Source organism: Stomoxys calcitrans, chromosome 1 (assembly GCF_963082655.1).
Source record: "Stomoxys calcitrans chromosome 1, idStoCalc2.1, whole genome shotgun sequence".
Lineage (NCBI taxonomy): Eukaryota > Metazoa > Arthropoda > Insecta > Diptera > Muscidae > Stomoxys > Stomoxys calcitrans.
In genome coordinates, this window is record NC_081552.1 from 155,783,351 (window position 1) to 155,798,485 (window position 15,135).

Sequence of the window (15,135 nt, forward strand, 5' to 3'; positions counted from 1 at the left end):
CTAAATTCCACAAATGACAGGCGACCACAATAGCGACGACGACGACGCTTGTCACCCACTGCTGGCTATGTTCGCACAGCACCTTGCACCATAACCAGTATGACTATACTCCCGTAGTGAAGTGAGGCCAGAGCAAGATCGGCAATGTACACACTCACCTCACCGTCACCGGCCGATGATACTGGTTCTGTTCGGTTCTGGCAAAACGAACAGAACCAGGGTCCGGGGTTCTTTTCAATCCCGGCACGGACCAAAAGCGTGCGGAGAAGGCACTCCGGGATGTGCCTCTCCCATGACGAAAAAAAAAGACGAATACGTACACTGAGGCGGCAGCCCTTGCCGATGAGGATTCCATCGGGTCAGTCCGGTGCGTACAACCGCCTCAAATGGGAAATGTGTATTATTGATTAGCAATTTTGCAATTTGGATTTATGATAAGCTCGTATAAAACATGATTTAATCTATTAATTTCTTAATAATATAAATATATGAAAAAAGAAGAAAATTTGTCGTTTCCATTATGAACCCCTCTTCATTGACGGAGACATGGTCTGTAAAGAGTATCATAAGCAAATGAATTACAGTACCACGAAATCAAGATCCACATTTGTTATCTTCCGTCCTCAGCGCTATTTTTCAAGTCAATATACCTCTATATGGATAATGAACTATTAAAATAAGATAATATTAATAATATTTATATGCTATATATATGACGTTGGCATTCTAAAATTTGTTTGGAATTTGTCTATTCTATTTCTTCACATCTTAATTTGTTTCGCTTTTCACTATTTCAGCGAAACATTTTTAAAAATATTTTTTTTTTACTTTGCAATTTAAATAAAAATAATTATATATTTTATGGAGAGATAAAAAGAACTACACTTTCTATTTTTCTTGATTTTTTTTGTCTACCCACGCCATTTTTTGTCTTTATATGATAGAAGCGAGACATATATTTGGCTCATTCTCACTTCTCTTCGCAATGCAATCTTGATCAATGTACAATTTATACTATTTAATAGCATTTTAATTCGTACAATTAAAAATATGTTCAACGCAAAAATGATCAAAGCAATTAATCATTTTGTTAAGAATATTTTTATAAATCAATATCATGTTCAATTGGTCAAATTTAAGCCAATACTTTTTCTGTGTATTAATCTTTATTTCTATTACAAGTGAGCAATGTTCATAGAGAAATGTTACGCTAGCATTCTGTATTGCTTATGACTAATCGATAACATTAGTAAGCTTTCAGCTAATTTTTTAATTGATCCAATTAAAAAAGCGATTGCCAATTTTTTGAAAATATCAATTACTTTCTATAATATGTGGTACACAGATGTATTCCTTCTGCAACATGAACTTGAAGTGCGTTGTTTGGACACCCCTATAAACAAAAACTTTCTCGCTAGGGTTTCCAAAAAATGCCAGGTGTCGGGTAGGGTGCCATATAGATTTGTTGTTGTTGTCATAGCTGTGTTTTGTGCACTCAGGCGTCAGCCCTTGGTCCATGAAGGACTCCATCGAGTTAAACCGGTAGGTAGAACCGGCTGCCATAGATTTGCCGAAATGTGGGATGTATAGGTCTTTGAAATCTCCTTCCATTTACAACGTAAGGACAATATGGTCTTTAATTGATTCTTCTTAAGCACCACATTACAGGTGCTTAATGCAGATATTTGCTTAGTTTTATTTAGTTTAGGTCAGATGTTCTGGATAGAATTTCAGTGCAAAGCTGTCCTGAATAGTTATCGATAACATACAGATAATAATAATCGATTAATCGTGTGTTGCGATATGGCGTTCTAAAATAAAACAGCAATTATAAAAGAGGGCGTATAGGACCTATGACCAATTCGTAATTCAAACAATTTTCGGTTCAATTAAAGTAATGATTGAAACAATAAATTTTTATGAAGAAGATAACATTTTCAATCAAATCTTCTAATGAAACATTTTTCAAATTCAATTGAAAATTATTGAATCAATTAATTTTTTTTTTTTTTGATAATTACAAAATTTTCAATCACGATGTCACAAAATATCAGATTAAATTCAAAATAATATTGATTCAATGATTTGTTTAATTGGAAATTTTAAGAAATTGGTCAATTATTGTTTGGACCAATTTCTTCGTTGGTGCTCTTTAAATCATTTAGAGGTCAATCCCTCTAAAATTAAGGCTGTTCTCTGTGGTCCAACTGGCCGTTTTTTACCAAATCTCAATTTGTTTCTAGGCAACGATGAAATTGAAATAGTGGAGCACCACAGACGCTTGGGTATTATCTTGGATAGTTAACTGAACTTTAAATCTCACTTTGACTTACTCTCTGGCAAAGTTTGGGCTGCAATGCGTCGAATTTATTCAACTTTGCTTATTTACCTTTTCGCGTTAGGCGATTGCTGGCACATTCTCTTTTGTCAAGTTCTCTTGTCTCAAGTTCTTTATGACCTCGAGATTATATTATTATTATTTTCTCTAGATCAACAAGAAACCATCAAATACATATAACACGAATCGCGAGCTCTTTATTTGTCAGATCGCATATAGTCAGAGTTGCACGTTGTTGGAATAGATTGCCTTATGAATTGAGAATTTTATCGCAGTCTAACAATGTGTTTCGTTTGAAATTGTTGGAGCACTTCTCATAACTCTCTTATTATTACATTCTGACTTATGTGTCTGTGGTAATAACTTCTAGGATATTTTTTCTATTATATAATATATATTCAACTTTTATGTTACATGGCTGGGGAGCCTCAAAGATTTTTGATTATATTTTTTTTTCTTCTTCATTTAGTTTAAGTAATTCATAAGGTTTTTACTTAGGTTTTTTTTTCTAGATAATATGGATTTTTTGGCCCTGTAGGCTTTTTGTATTACTGTTTTATGAATAAATAAGTTCAATCCAGATGGTGTTTGAAAATTGTTTAAGATTCAATTAAAAAATTAATTGATTCAAAGGCAAAAATTTCAATTTACACTAAAATTGAAAAAAATTAATATTCAATTAAAAAAATGATTGAATCGATTAATTTTTTAATTGAAAACGATTTTATTTTCAATTAAATTTTTAATTAAAAATTTGTTTTCGATTTTTTTTTCTATGTAATGTAAGTAAAGCTGAACATTATTCCCTTTGTAAGATGCTGCTATCGTATATGATTTCCTATATCGTGGCAGCCTCGATGGTCTTAATCATCTCGTGTTAGGCTGTGGATGTCGAGCATATATTTTAAAAGAATTGCACCCAGAATAACCTCTGCTCTATTAATGCCTTCTTGTACTCTCTAAGCTTTGCCTTGTAAGGCAGCCCGAATCTGGTTGACGTCGCCTTAGCCAGATATTGAACAGATTCCAATTATGATCTGAGAAAAACTTCTTGTCTTTCTTCGTCGAGGAAAGTTTCTCTCTTTTAAGGTTTTCTTTCCTTCCGGTTCACCTGGCGAAATATCCTCTTTCCACCTGGCGAAATATCCCCACGAGACATCAAACTTAGAGTGAGAAAGGTTAAAAATATGAGATCAAGAGAAATAAAAAGTTGTTTTTACCTGGTGGGGTGTTAAAGAGCTAACCTTTTGCTTGCAAGTCGTATGTTATGACCCTTTGCCAAACGCTTGTTTGATTAAAGAAGGCATGTAAACACGAACATTCTAATTTCAGATTTGTGACCACAGCAGTAGAGGATGAGAGTCAAATTTGTGAAACAAACTATTCTATTCTGTGAACAAACTGCAGTTGCAGTTACTCCGCATATTTACGGAACATTCCATTAGCCGCCCCGGCAGCTCTTAGCTAATACCGTGATATAAACTGAGAGCAACAGCGATAAAGATGGACAGATGTTTAAAGAAGAAGGCAACGTCAGCATATATGCAACCACAAAAACTCCAATTTTAGATTTCTGACCACAGAAGTAGAAAATGAGAGTCTATTTTGTGAAACATGGGTGAGGGGCGAGCAAAGGGGATGTTACGTATTTGTCCAGCTTCTACGTTGTTTTTTTTTTTATTTTTTTTAATAGTAGCCTTTTTGAGTTTTAAGAGACTGGATGCGACACATCATAAGCCTTTAACAGCAGGCCTGCGCTAGTACCAAAATAACAATTACTAGGTGTTCCTAAAAGCTTATTTCAAAAAAGAAATCGTCTCTTTATTTACAGGACTCAAATGGTAAAGAGTTGCAGTTGGGAGTTTCAGCCATTGGTCTTTTAGTTTTTCAAAACGGTTTACGCATCAACACGTTTTCATGGTCCAAGATGGTGAAAGTTTCGTTTAAACGCAAAGATTTCTTCATTCAGCTAAGAAGAGAACCGGTAAGAAAATAAAGACATGTTTGCTAAAGAATTCACTATAGATTATACTATGTGTTTTGATTATTTATCTCAGTCTGAAAGTTATGATACGTTGTTGGGCTTCAGCATGTCCTCACATAAACATGCTAAAGCCTTGTGGAAGTCATGTGTAGAACACCATTCATTCTTCCGACTGAAAAGACCGCATCGATTATCACGATTTCTCAATTTAAGCCTAGGATCAAAGTATGTTGCTTAATTTTCTATTAAAGATATACACTTAGCAATAATGTTTTCTAATATTTTAAGTAGATTTTATTATTCTGGACGGACTGAACTGCAAGCTGTGCAAGAGTCCAAGCAACGAGTAAAAATCCATAAAGCTTTTGTTCGTTCCCCAAGTAAGCGGCTCATCAGCATAGGGCCTGGTGGCACTACGATGCCTCCTTTGGTTAACGGTGCCAGTGGCTCCGATAGTAATGGCAGTGTTTCTCATAATGGTAAACCTCCGTCCGCTTTAGCTGCCACACATACGTCCATTTTAACAATAACAAAAACTAGCCGTCCACATCATGACAATAAAGTTACGTCTAAACAATTGGATACGATGCCTCGTAAAGCTTGGGAACAGCAAAGTGATGAATATGATATTCAGCTGTAAGTATTACAAGTAGCGATTTAAAGAGATGTAAAAGAATAAAATGAAAGAATTTTTACATTTTATTTGCATAAATTTCGCCCTCTAGTGATACTGGCTATATCGATCAATGTGGTCGTCGTTTTGAATCTCCAGTACCTGCATATAGCACGGGATCTCATAGTCCAAATGGCACCCAATTAGGTGCAGCCATAACAACCTATATTAATGGATGTTCTGCAGGACCACCGGAAAGTGGAAGTGATTTAATAACCATACGTCTGTTAGCCGATGAACATGGTCGATTTGGTTTTAATGTTAAAGGTGGTATTGATCTGGGTTTACCAGTTCAAGTATCAAAAGTTGTCCCAAATACACCGGCCGATCGCTGTACACCGCGCGTCTGTGAAGGAGATGAAGTTGTCCTCATTAATGGTCGAGAAGTTGTGGGTCTAAAGCATGAACAAGTTGTTAGTATGATTAAAGAGTGTCGAAACACCCGTACCGGAGAACTGTTACTTACAATGCGACCTTGCTCAATTGGTCCTTCTTTAACAGAAGAGGAGGAACCTTTATATCAATATGTACCGGAAACTGATGAAATCGGTTCCCATTCCAACCTGCTCGATGGTGATGCTTTGTTTACCCAAAGTTTATTGTTGCTAAGTGATGGTTTAGCGTCTGGTGCACTGTTGGCTCAATATGAATTAATGTATCGTAAAAATCCCGATTTGGCCATAACCGAGGCCAGAAAACCGGAAAATGTAGCAAAAAATCGCTATCGCGACATATCGCCATACGACTGCACTCGTGTCACATTGGTTAACGCCTCCAGCGGCGATTACATCAATGCAAACTATGTGAATATGGAAATACCAGGAGGCATTAATCGCTACATTGCTACTCAAGGTCCCCTGGCTTCGACAACAAGTGATTTTTGGCGAATGGTACAGCAAGAAAGCAGTCATTTGGTTGTTATGCTTACCACTGTCATGGAAGCTGGCAGACAAAAATGCCATCAATACTGGCCCGTGACTGGAGACGAATTGCAATTGGGTGAAGGTTTATGTATCAAGTGTCTAACTGAGAAGCCGGATGAAACTGGCAGTTTTGTTTTTCGCGAATTTCTTCTATGCGACAGACGAACAGGTGAACAACGTCATATACAACATATGCAATACCTTGCCTGGCCAGACCATTGCGTACCATCGGATCCAAATCTTTTTCTGGAATTTGTGGAACGTGTGCGGAATGCACGCAATCGTACACTCTTGCAGGAAATCGAAGAAAGCCTCAAGCAGGTCCGTTTAATGGACGCCGATGCTGATGAAAACGGTGGTATAATGGGCGAACGCAAATGTGCTGCAAGTAATGGTGTCACTCCGGAAGATGAAACACCAGTATCGACTAGTGTCCATCAGTAAGTGTGGCAATTATTTTTCAAAGGCATCACAAGTTGGGGGTTTATAACATTTTATTGTGTCTTCTACATCAGATGTATAAGTGCCGCCAATCCCCCTGTGATAGTCCACTGTTCGGCTGGTATTGGACGTACTGGTGTCCTAATCTTAATGGACACTGCATTGGCCTTAATGGAAGCTCGTGAACCGGTCTATCCATTGGATATTGTTCGTACAATGCGTGACCAAAGGGCTTGTATGGTACAAAATGTGGTAAGCAAACATCCATTGTAACGGTATTACATTTTTACTGAAATATACGAATGCATCTTCCGAAAAAATATATTTAAAAACTTCACTTTATATTTTCCCTTTTAACGAACCATCAATTAATGTCATAGCTTTTGTCAGTATAGAAAGTGCTACGTCCATCTAAACTGACGTAACGGGTGTTACCGTTACAATAAGCGAAATTTCCATGTCTTTCACCAATGTCTTGATTGTAACGGGCGTTCCAACTAAATGTAACGTGCGTTACGGATAATCTTATATCACAAAGCACATATTTTTATTTAACATTTTTTTTTTCGTAAACACAATGTAATTAGACATAAAACATACTCTTTTGAAACATATATTATCGGACTATACCCCACTCAAATAACTATATGTGCAAAAACAATTTTGCTGTCTTCCATCTAAATGAAATTAAATGTACACTATCTTGAACACTCTGCCATTCCATAACCAATTCTCTGTATCGACTTCATTCAAAGGACCATTATTCTTAATTTCTGTGGAAGTTTAAAATTTCCATAGAAAAATTAAAATATTGGGTTGCCCAAAAAGTAATTGCGGATTTTTTAAAAGAAAGTAAATGCTTTTTTTATACTTTTTTTACAATTGTTTTCTAAAGCAAGCTAAAAGTAGCAGGTGATAACTGACAGAAGAAAGAATGCAATTACAGAGTCACAAGCTGTGAAAAAATTTGTCAACGCCCACTATATGGAAAATCCGCAATTACTTTTTGGGCAACCCAATATATTGAAATATATTTTCACAAGCCAAATTTGTTAGAACATCACCATCTAAATTAAGTGATATTTAAAGGTTATTTAGAAGGGTATGTAAGGAGTGAAATCTTATATATAACGAGTAAAAGCGTGCTAAGTTCGGCCGGGCTGAATCTTGGGAACCCACCACCATGGATTCGGCTAAAATATGGGAGCTATATCTGGTTATAGACCGATTTGGGCCTTACTTCACACAGTTAGTTGTTGAGACGCATAACATACAATTTCAGCCAAATCGGATAAAAATCACGGCTTGGTTTATATGGGAGCTATATCACGTTCCTGACTGATTCAGGCCGTACTTGGCTCAGTTGTTGGAAGGCATAACACTATGTGCAAAATTTCAGCCAAAGCGGACGAAAATTGAAGAAGTCAAATCGGGAGATCAGTTTATATGGGAGCTATATCAGGTTATAGACCGATTCGGACCGTACTTGGCTCAGTTGATGGAAGTCATAGCAAAACACTATGTGCAAAAATTCAGCCCAATTGGACAAAAATTGCTGCTTCCAGGGGCTCAAGAAGTCAAATCGGGAGATCGGCTTATATGGGAGCTATATCCAAATCTGAACCGATATGGCGCATTTGCATTCCCCAATGACCTACATCAACATTGAGTATCTGTGCAAAATTTCAAGCGACGAGCTTTACGCTTTCGGCCGCTGTTGTGATTCCGACAGATGGACAGACATGGCTGGTTCGACTCAAAATGTCGAAACGATCAAGAATAAATATGCCTTATGGGGTCCTGGATCAATATTTCGAGGTGTTACAAACGGAATGAAACGGTATACCCCTCTGTCGGTTTGTCTGTATGTTCCTCTCCCCCAAACAGAACTTATTTACTATTACTTATGACCATGGCAATATGGGGCTTAAATAAATGGCATTTGAGTGTAGAAGACGAATCTGATATCCAAATGTGGGACCAATTCTTTGTGGGGCCGCCCCGCCCCAAAAACATCCACCAAAGAGGACAAATTTACGACCATACCAATATGGGGCTAAAATAAAAGATCATTTGGGAGTAAAGCACGAATCTGATATAAATATTCAGGAAGAAGTGTCTATAGGGCCGCCCCACTCCCATAACATCACCCAAATAGAAGTATTGCTGACCATTGCAATATGGGTCTCAAATAAGAGGTATTTTAGAGTAGAACACGAATCTGATATAAATTTTTAAGGCCAAGTCACTGAGTGGCCGCACCATCCCCCAAAGCACCCCCCAAACCTGTAATTTTTGCCGAAATATGGGGCTCAAATGAAAGGTATTTGGGAGTAGACCACGTATCCGATATCAACATTCAGGGCCAACTGTCTACGGGACTACCATGGCAATCCCCAAATAGGACTTATTTGCTCACCAAGACAATTTGGGTCTTCAAGACAGTGGAGCTCGATATTGATAGTTTTTAGGGCCCAATCTACAAACGGGACATATTTGCTGACTTTTGCAATAAGGGGTTTAAATGAAAAGTATTTGAGATTAGAAAACGAATTTGATATCCAATCTCGAAGCCAATGGCAATATGGTGTTCAAATAAATGATATATAGATATATGAGAATGGAGCACGATGCTGATATTTTTCAAGGCTAAGTGTTTGGGGGACCACCCCATTTCCCAAATTATCCCTAAATCGGGCATATTTACTAACCAGGAAAATGTCAATGTGGGGCTCAAATAAAAGGTATTGGCGAGTAGAGCACGAAATTGAAAACCACTTTCGGGACCAATTTTCTGGGGTCCACCCTTTTCCCAAAACACCCCACAAACAGCAATTATTTACTGACCATCGCAATATGGGCCTCAAATAAAGGTATTTGGGAGTAGAATACGAATCTGATATCCAAATGTGGGACCATGTATTCGGGGCACCGCCCTTCTCCAAAACACTCCCCAAAGGGTAAACATTTTCTGACCATGCCAATATGTGTCTCAAATGAAAGGTAATTGAGATTATAAAACGAATTTGATAACCAATTTTGGGGCCAAGTGTTTGGGGGCGCCTCATCCTATAAACTCTCCTTAAACCAATAGCAATATGGGGTTTGAATAAATGGTAATTGAGAGAAGAGCACGATGCTAATATTTTTTCAGGGCCAATTGTCTGGGGGACCACCTCACCCCCGAAAACATCCCTAAATCGGTTATCATGAGAATATCGGACTGAAATAAAGTCTTTTAAGAATGGTGTACATCTAGCATCCAAGTAAATTTAAAGAAGGCGTACCGAAGCGGGTCCGATTCAGCTAGAATACATATAAAATTCGTCTTTTTTGTTAATTTCAATGAGGCCAGCGGCGCCATCTCATGTTAATTGCTAACGCCAGCACATGATTTGAAATAGGCACTATGCTCATTTTAAAAACGGGCGTAAGAAAATTTGAATGGATAGTTTTTGCCAAAGTTGATAGTCGAATTCGATATAATACCAAAACGTAATAGATGGTTCGTCTTAGACATCCATAAAACCTTTCGACTACGCCTTCGACAATCGGAATAATGGTGATTAAATACCGTCTTTTTACCTTATTTCGCTTTAATTTATTTAATTTACCATATTTTGCCATTAAAATATTACAATTAGCCAGGAATGCATTTTTCCAGAATCTGCGTTTTATGTTTGCACTCCATGTTCATATTTTGCTACATACTAACTTTTTAGTTAGTATAAAGTTATTCAAAAGTATACACCATATTTGGAGACTTTTTTGTTATCTTCGTATATCCTGAAATTAAATTGACAATGATAATAAATTGAAAGTGGGTCGTTTGAAAAAAAACATTTTGCTCTTTTTTCGTAACAGGCGTTACATACTTGAACCTGAAGATAAATGTGCTTGCACTGGCTAGTATCATAAAACTCAACTTAATGCAAGTACATATTTTCAAAGCCAAACACCATTATCTAGTAATTGTCGATACCAGCATTGAAAGGATTAACCATTTGTGAGAAACAATGATGCCAATCCGACCAGTTCTTAGATAGATTTTCAACCGGTATACATGAAAGAGCTAGCATTTTTGGGACTTTTAGAAATAGTTTTAATACATTTTTTACTGAATGCTTTTACTTCTAAGCCTACCATTGCAAATGCAAATTTTGCCCATGAACATTCCACTAAGGAACAGGGGCAAACTTCCCACAAATCAATGAGTGCAGTCCGATTCAAGTTGTAAGTGCCTCCTTTTTTTAGCCGAGTCCCAACGTCGTGCCGCAGTGCGACACCGTTTGGACAGAAGTTTTAACATGGCATAGTACCTCACAAATGTTGAAAATTTTTTTTGATGGTCTCGCCAGAATTCGAACCCTGGCGTTCAGCGTCATAGGCGGACGTGCTAACCTCTGCGCTAGGGTGGCCTCCGAAGACTACCATTAGGTACAAATTTGTTTTTATACCCTCCACCATAGGATGGGGGGTATACTAATTTCGTCATTCTGTTTGTAACTACTCGAAATATTCGTCTGAGACCCCATAAAGTATATATATTCTTGATCGTCGTGACATTTTATGTCGATCTAGCCATGTCCGTCTGTCCGTCCGTCTATCTGTCGAAAGCACGCTAACTTCCGAAGGAGTAAAGCTAGCCGCTTGAAATTTTGCACAAATACTTCTTATTAGTTGTTGTTGTTGTAGTAGCAGTGTGTGGTACACTGAAGCGGCAGCCCTTGCCGATGAAGGAATTCATCGGGTCAATCCGGTACATACAACCGGCTGCCATGGGATTGACTTCTTATTAGTGTAGGTCGGTTGGTATTGTAAATGGGCCATATCGGTCCATCTGCCATATAAACCGATCTTGGGTCTTGACTTCTTGAGCCTCTAGAATGCGCAATTCTTATCCGATTTAAATGAAATTTTGCACGACGTGTTTTGTTATGATATCCAACAACTGTGCCAAGTGTGGTTCAAATCGGTCCATAATCTGATATAGCTGCCATATAAACCGATCTTGGGTCTTGACTTCTTGAGCCTCTAGAGTGCGCAGTTCTTACCCGATTGGCATGAAATTTTGCACAATGTGTTTCGTTATGATATCCAACAACTGTGCCAAGTATGGTTCAAATCGGTCCATAACCTGATATAGCTGCCATATGAACCGATCTGGAGACTTGACTTCTTGAGCTTCTAAAGGGCGCAATATATGAATGTTTGATTCCAGTATCTCCTCCAAGTGTTCATCATGTTCCTACAATTATAGAAATGGAATGTTTTATGTACATCCCAAATGATACTTCTGAGTGTTTCAATTTTAATTACAACGCATGTAACTTTGATGTGCTAAATTCGATGCTTTCATCTATAAATTGGGTATCGATGTTTCCTACGTGTGAACCATCCAATTGTTATGATATTTTTCTGGCAAAGGTTTTAGACATTCTTAAATTGAATGTTCCTCTAAAGAAGAAAAAGCCCTATAAGCTTCCATGGTATACTAAAGGCCTAAAAAAACTAAAAAATCTGCGCAATAAATTCCATAATCGATTCATTAAATCTGGTAATCTGGAAGAGCAAGTCAAATTTTTACATTATCAAAAAGAATTTAATTTTTTAAACAAATTTCTTTATAAACAATACATTCTTTCTAAAGAGAATGAAATTAAAGTAAATGTTAAACATTTTTGGTCGTTTGTGAAGTCTAAGAAGAAATCTTCAGATATCCCATCTACTGTTCAATATAACAGTTGCATCTCGCAGTCTGGCCATGATGTTGTAAACATGTTTGCTAATTTTTTCCAATCTAATTTTGAGCAGCCTTCCACTTGTAATATGACGCTACCATGTTCTTATTCAGCCATAAATTTGGGAAGTATTTATATCTGTGAGGATGATGTTTTTGAAGCTATTGGTGCAATTAAAAATAGCTATAAAAGTGATGCTGATGGTCTTTGTGCTTATTTCTTAAAAAGTTGCTGTTTTAGCATTGTTTCCGTTTTGACTTTTATATTTCGCCTATCTCTTAAGAAAGGTATTTTTATAGCCAAGTGGAAGATAGCATCAATTACTCCTGTATTTAAAGAGGGTAGAAAAGATGATGTTACATGTTACAGGCCAATATCAAAACTTTCGTGTGTTTCGAAAATTTTTGAAAATATCATTTTCAAAAAATTATTTTTTCTTTGCAAGTCTACTATCTCTCCTTACCAGCATGGGTTTTTTTCGGGTAGATCTACCACATCGAATTTAACATTATTTACAGATTACTGTATGACCGCCCTCGAGCGAGGTAAACAAGTAGAAGTTATTTACACTGACTTAAGCAAAGCTTTTGATAAAGTTTCGCATAGTATTTTACTTGCTAAGTTACAGAATCTAGGTTTGCATTCAAATTTTCTAAAATGGATTCATTCATATCTAACTAACAGAGTGTGTAAAGTTAAAGTTGAAGGATACGTGTCTCAGCCATATTTTCAGACATCGGGAGTACCTCAGGGTAGCATCCTTGGCCCACTTCTTTTTAACTTATTTATCAATGACATCTCTTCATGTTTTTCGCATTCCAATTTTCTTTTGTATGCTGATGACTTGAAATTTTTTACTAAAATTGAGTCTCTACAAGATATAAATAATTTGCAAGTTGATTTAGATAACTTAGTCATGTGGTGCAACATCAATAAGCTTTTTTTGAACCTTTCAAAATGTTTTCACGTTTCTTATTTTAGATCACTTAATCCCATTCAACCAACCTTCAAAATTGGCAGCCACAATCTTACTAAGCTAACTTCCATTCGTGATCTAGGCATTATATTTGATACATCACTATCATTTATTCCACATATAGACCACATTATTCCTGAGGCCTACAAGGTTTTTGCATTTATCAAAAGAAATTGTGCGGAATTTTCTGATCCTAATACCGCAAAATTAATTTATACGGCATTTGTTAGGTCTAAACTAGAATACGCTTCAATTGTTTGGGATCCTCAATGTAGTGCTCACATTGTTCGCATTGAGAGAATTCAAAAAAACTTTACAAAGTTTGCCCTTAAAAACTTATTTCCTGCTCAGATGCCTCCATATAGATCTAGATTTTTGTTACTTGGCTTGCAATCCTTAGAATCTCGTAGAAAATATCAATCGGCTTGTTTCATATTTGACTTGCTTAATAATAATATTGATTCACCGGATTTGTTGTCTTTAGTTCCAACATTTGTTCCTCCAAGAAGCTTACGAGTTGTAAATTTGTTTGACATACCGTTCCACCGCACCAACTATGCGAGAAATGGGCCTTTAACACGAACTTTTTTGAATTTAAATTTTATCAACAACAGGCTTCAAAGGGAGTCAAAACCATGTATTGATTTTAGCACATCAAAAGAAATTTTTAGATCCATTTTATATTATATATTTTTGTAGTATGCACCTCTTTATTATCATACATTACTATTTAAACATTTGTTACGGAAGTCATCTTAGTCTGTAAGGATATTTGTTCCATTGACTAATAAACAAATAAACAATTCCTATCTGATTTGGCTGAAATTGTGCATGACGTTTTTTATTTTTTCTTTCAACAACTGTGTCAAATAAGGTTTAAATCGGTTCATAACCTGATATAGCTGCAATATAAACCGATCTGGGATCTCGACTTCTTGAGCCTCTAGAGGTCGCAATTATTATCCGATTTGCCTGAAATTTTGTACGATGGATCCTCTCTTGACCATCAACATACCTGTTTATTATGGTCTGAATCTGTTTATAGCCCGATACAGCTCCCATATAAATCGTTCTCTCTATTTTACTTCTTAAGCCCCAAAGGGCGCAATTCTTACTCGAATTGGCTGACATTCTACACAGGTCTCCAACATATAATTTAATTGTGGTCTAAACCGGATCATAACTTTATATCGCTCTAATAGCAGAGCAAATCTTTTCTTATATCACTTTTTGCCTAAGAAGAGATGTGGGGAAAAGAACTCGACAAATGCGCTCCATGGTGGAGGGTATATAAGATTCGGCCCGGCCGAACTTAGCACGCTTTTACTTCTTTTATTTATTTTACCATAATGAATATGGCTTCGAAAAACATAAACCGATCACATAAACATTTTTGTTGTTGTTGTTGTAGCAATTTATTGTGTACTATCTTTCGTCTGCTTGATTCTGTTGAGTGTCAAGACCCAGGAACTCCGCGACTAAGATGGGGTGCGTCCACTGGGATCTGGGTCTGAGTCGAGTGGGTCTGGCCGGGCAGTTAAACAGGTGACGAGTATGGTGCGGTCCCTGGTTACACTCGGGACATACATCTTGCACGTCGTCATCAATCCTGGCTCTGTGGGAATTGAGGCGGCTGCATCTGCCGGAACGTAATTGAGCCAGAACCACTCTGGTTTGCCGGGGGAGGTCGATTTCTTCGGGTGCAATGGGTGGCGGTCGTTCTACAAGGACTACATTCACCCGGTAGCCGTGTCTGCATGAATGTTGTTCAGACCCGCTTGATATGCCGCTTGATCTAGAGGTTCTCTCTTGTAGCGCTGGACCTCACGCTCTAGATCGTGTAGATCTACCTTAAAGCTTCTGGGCGGTGGGTATCTATCCACAAGATGATGATTTGGATGATTTCTGCGATAACAGCCCAAAAGGTATTGCTTAGACAGCATGTAGTTATGTCTTCGCACTGGTAGGATCTTTGTCTCCTGATGGAGGTGGTCCACATGAGAACTAAGGAGATAGCCCGTCGCAGTTCGGAGGGCGGCATTCTGACAGATCTGAATAT

General features: G+C 37.3%; 1 protein-coding gene across 8 annotated transcripts in view; it reads left to right on the plus strand.

Moving 5' to 3' along the window:
* The window catches only part of LOC106088632 (tyrosine-protein phosphatase non-receptor type 4), a 64,569-nt gene that overhangs the window by 33,246 nt on the left and 16,188 nt on the right, over positions 1-15,135 (plus strand). For 7 of the 8 annotated variants that reach the window (XM_059361208.1, XM_059361209.1, XM_059361210.1 and 4 more), the window contains 5 exons: positions 4,170-4,322; positions 4,396-4,547; positions 4,611-4,958; positions 5,048-6,358; positions 6,434-6,611. In XM_059361208.1, coding sequence (XP_059217191.1) covers positions 4,170-4,322; positions 4,396-4,547; positions 4,611-4,958; positions 5,048-6,358; positions 6,434-6,611 — 2,142 coding nt within the window. The remainder of the gene's footprint in view (positions 1-4,169; positions 4,323-4,395; positions 4,548-4,610; positions 4,959-5,047; positions 6,359-6,433; positions 6,612-15,135) is intronic. The other variant, XM_059361214.1, reaches the window with a different exon arrangement.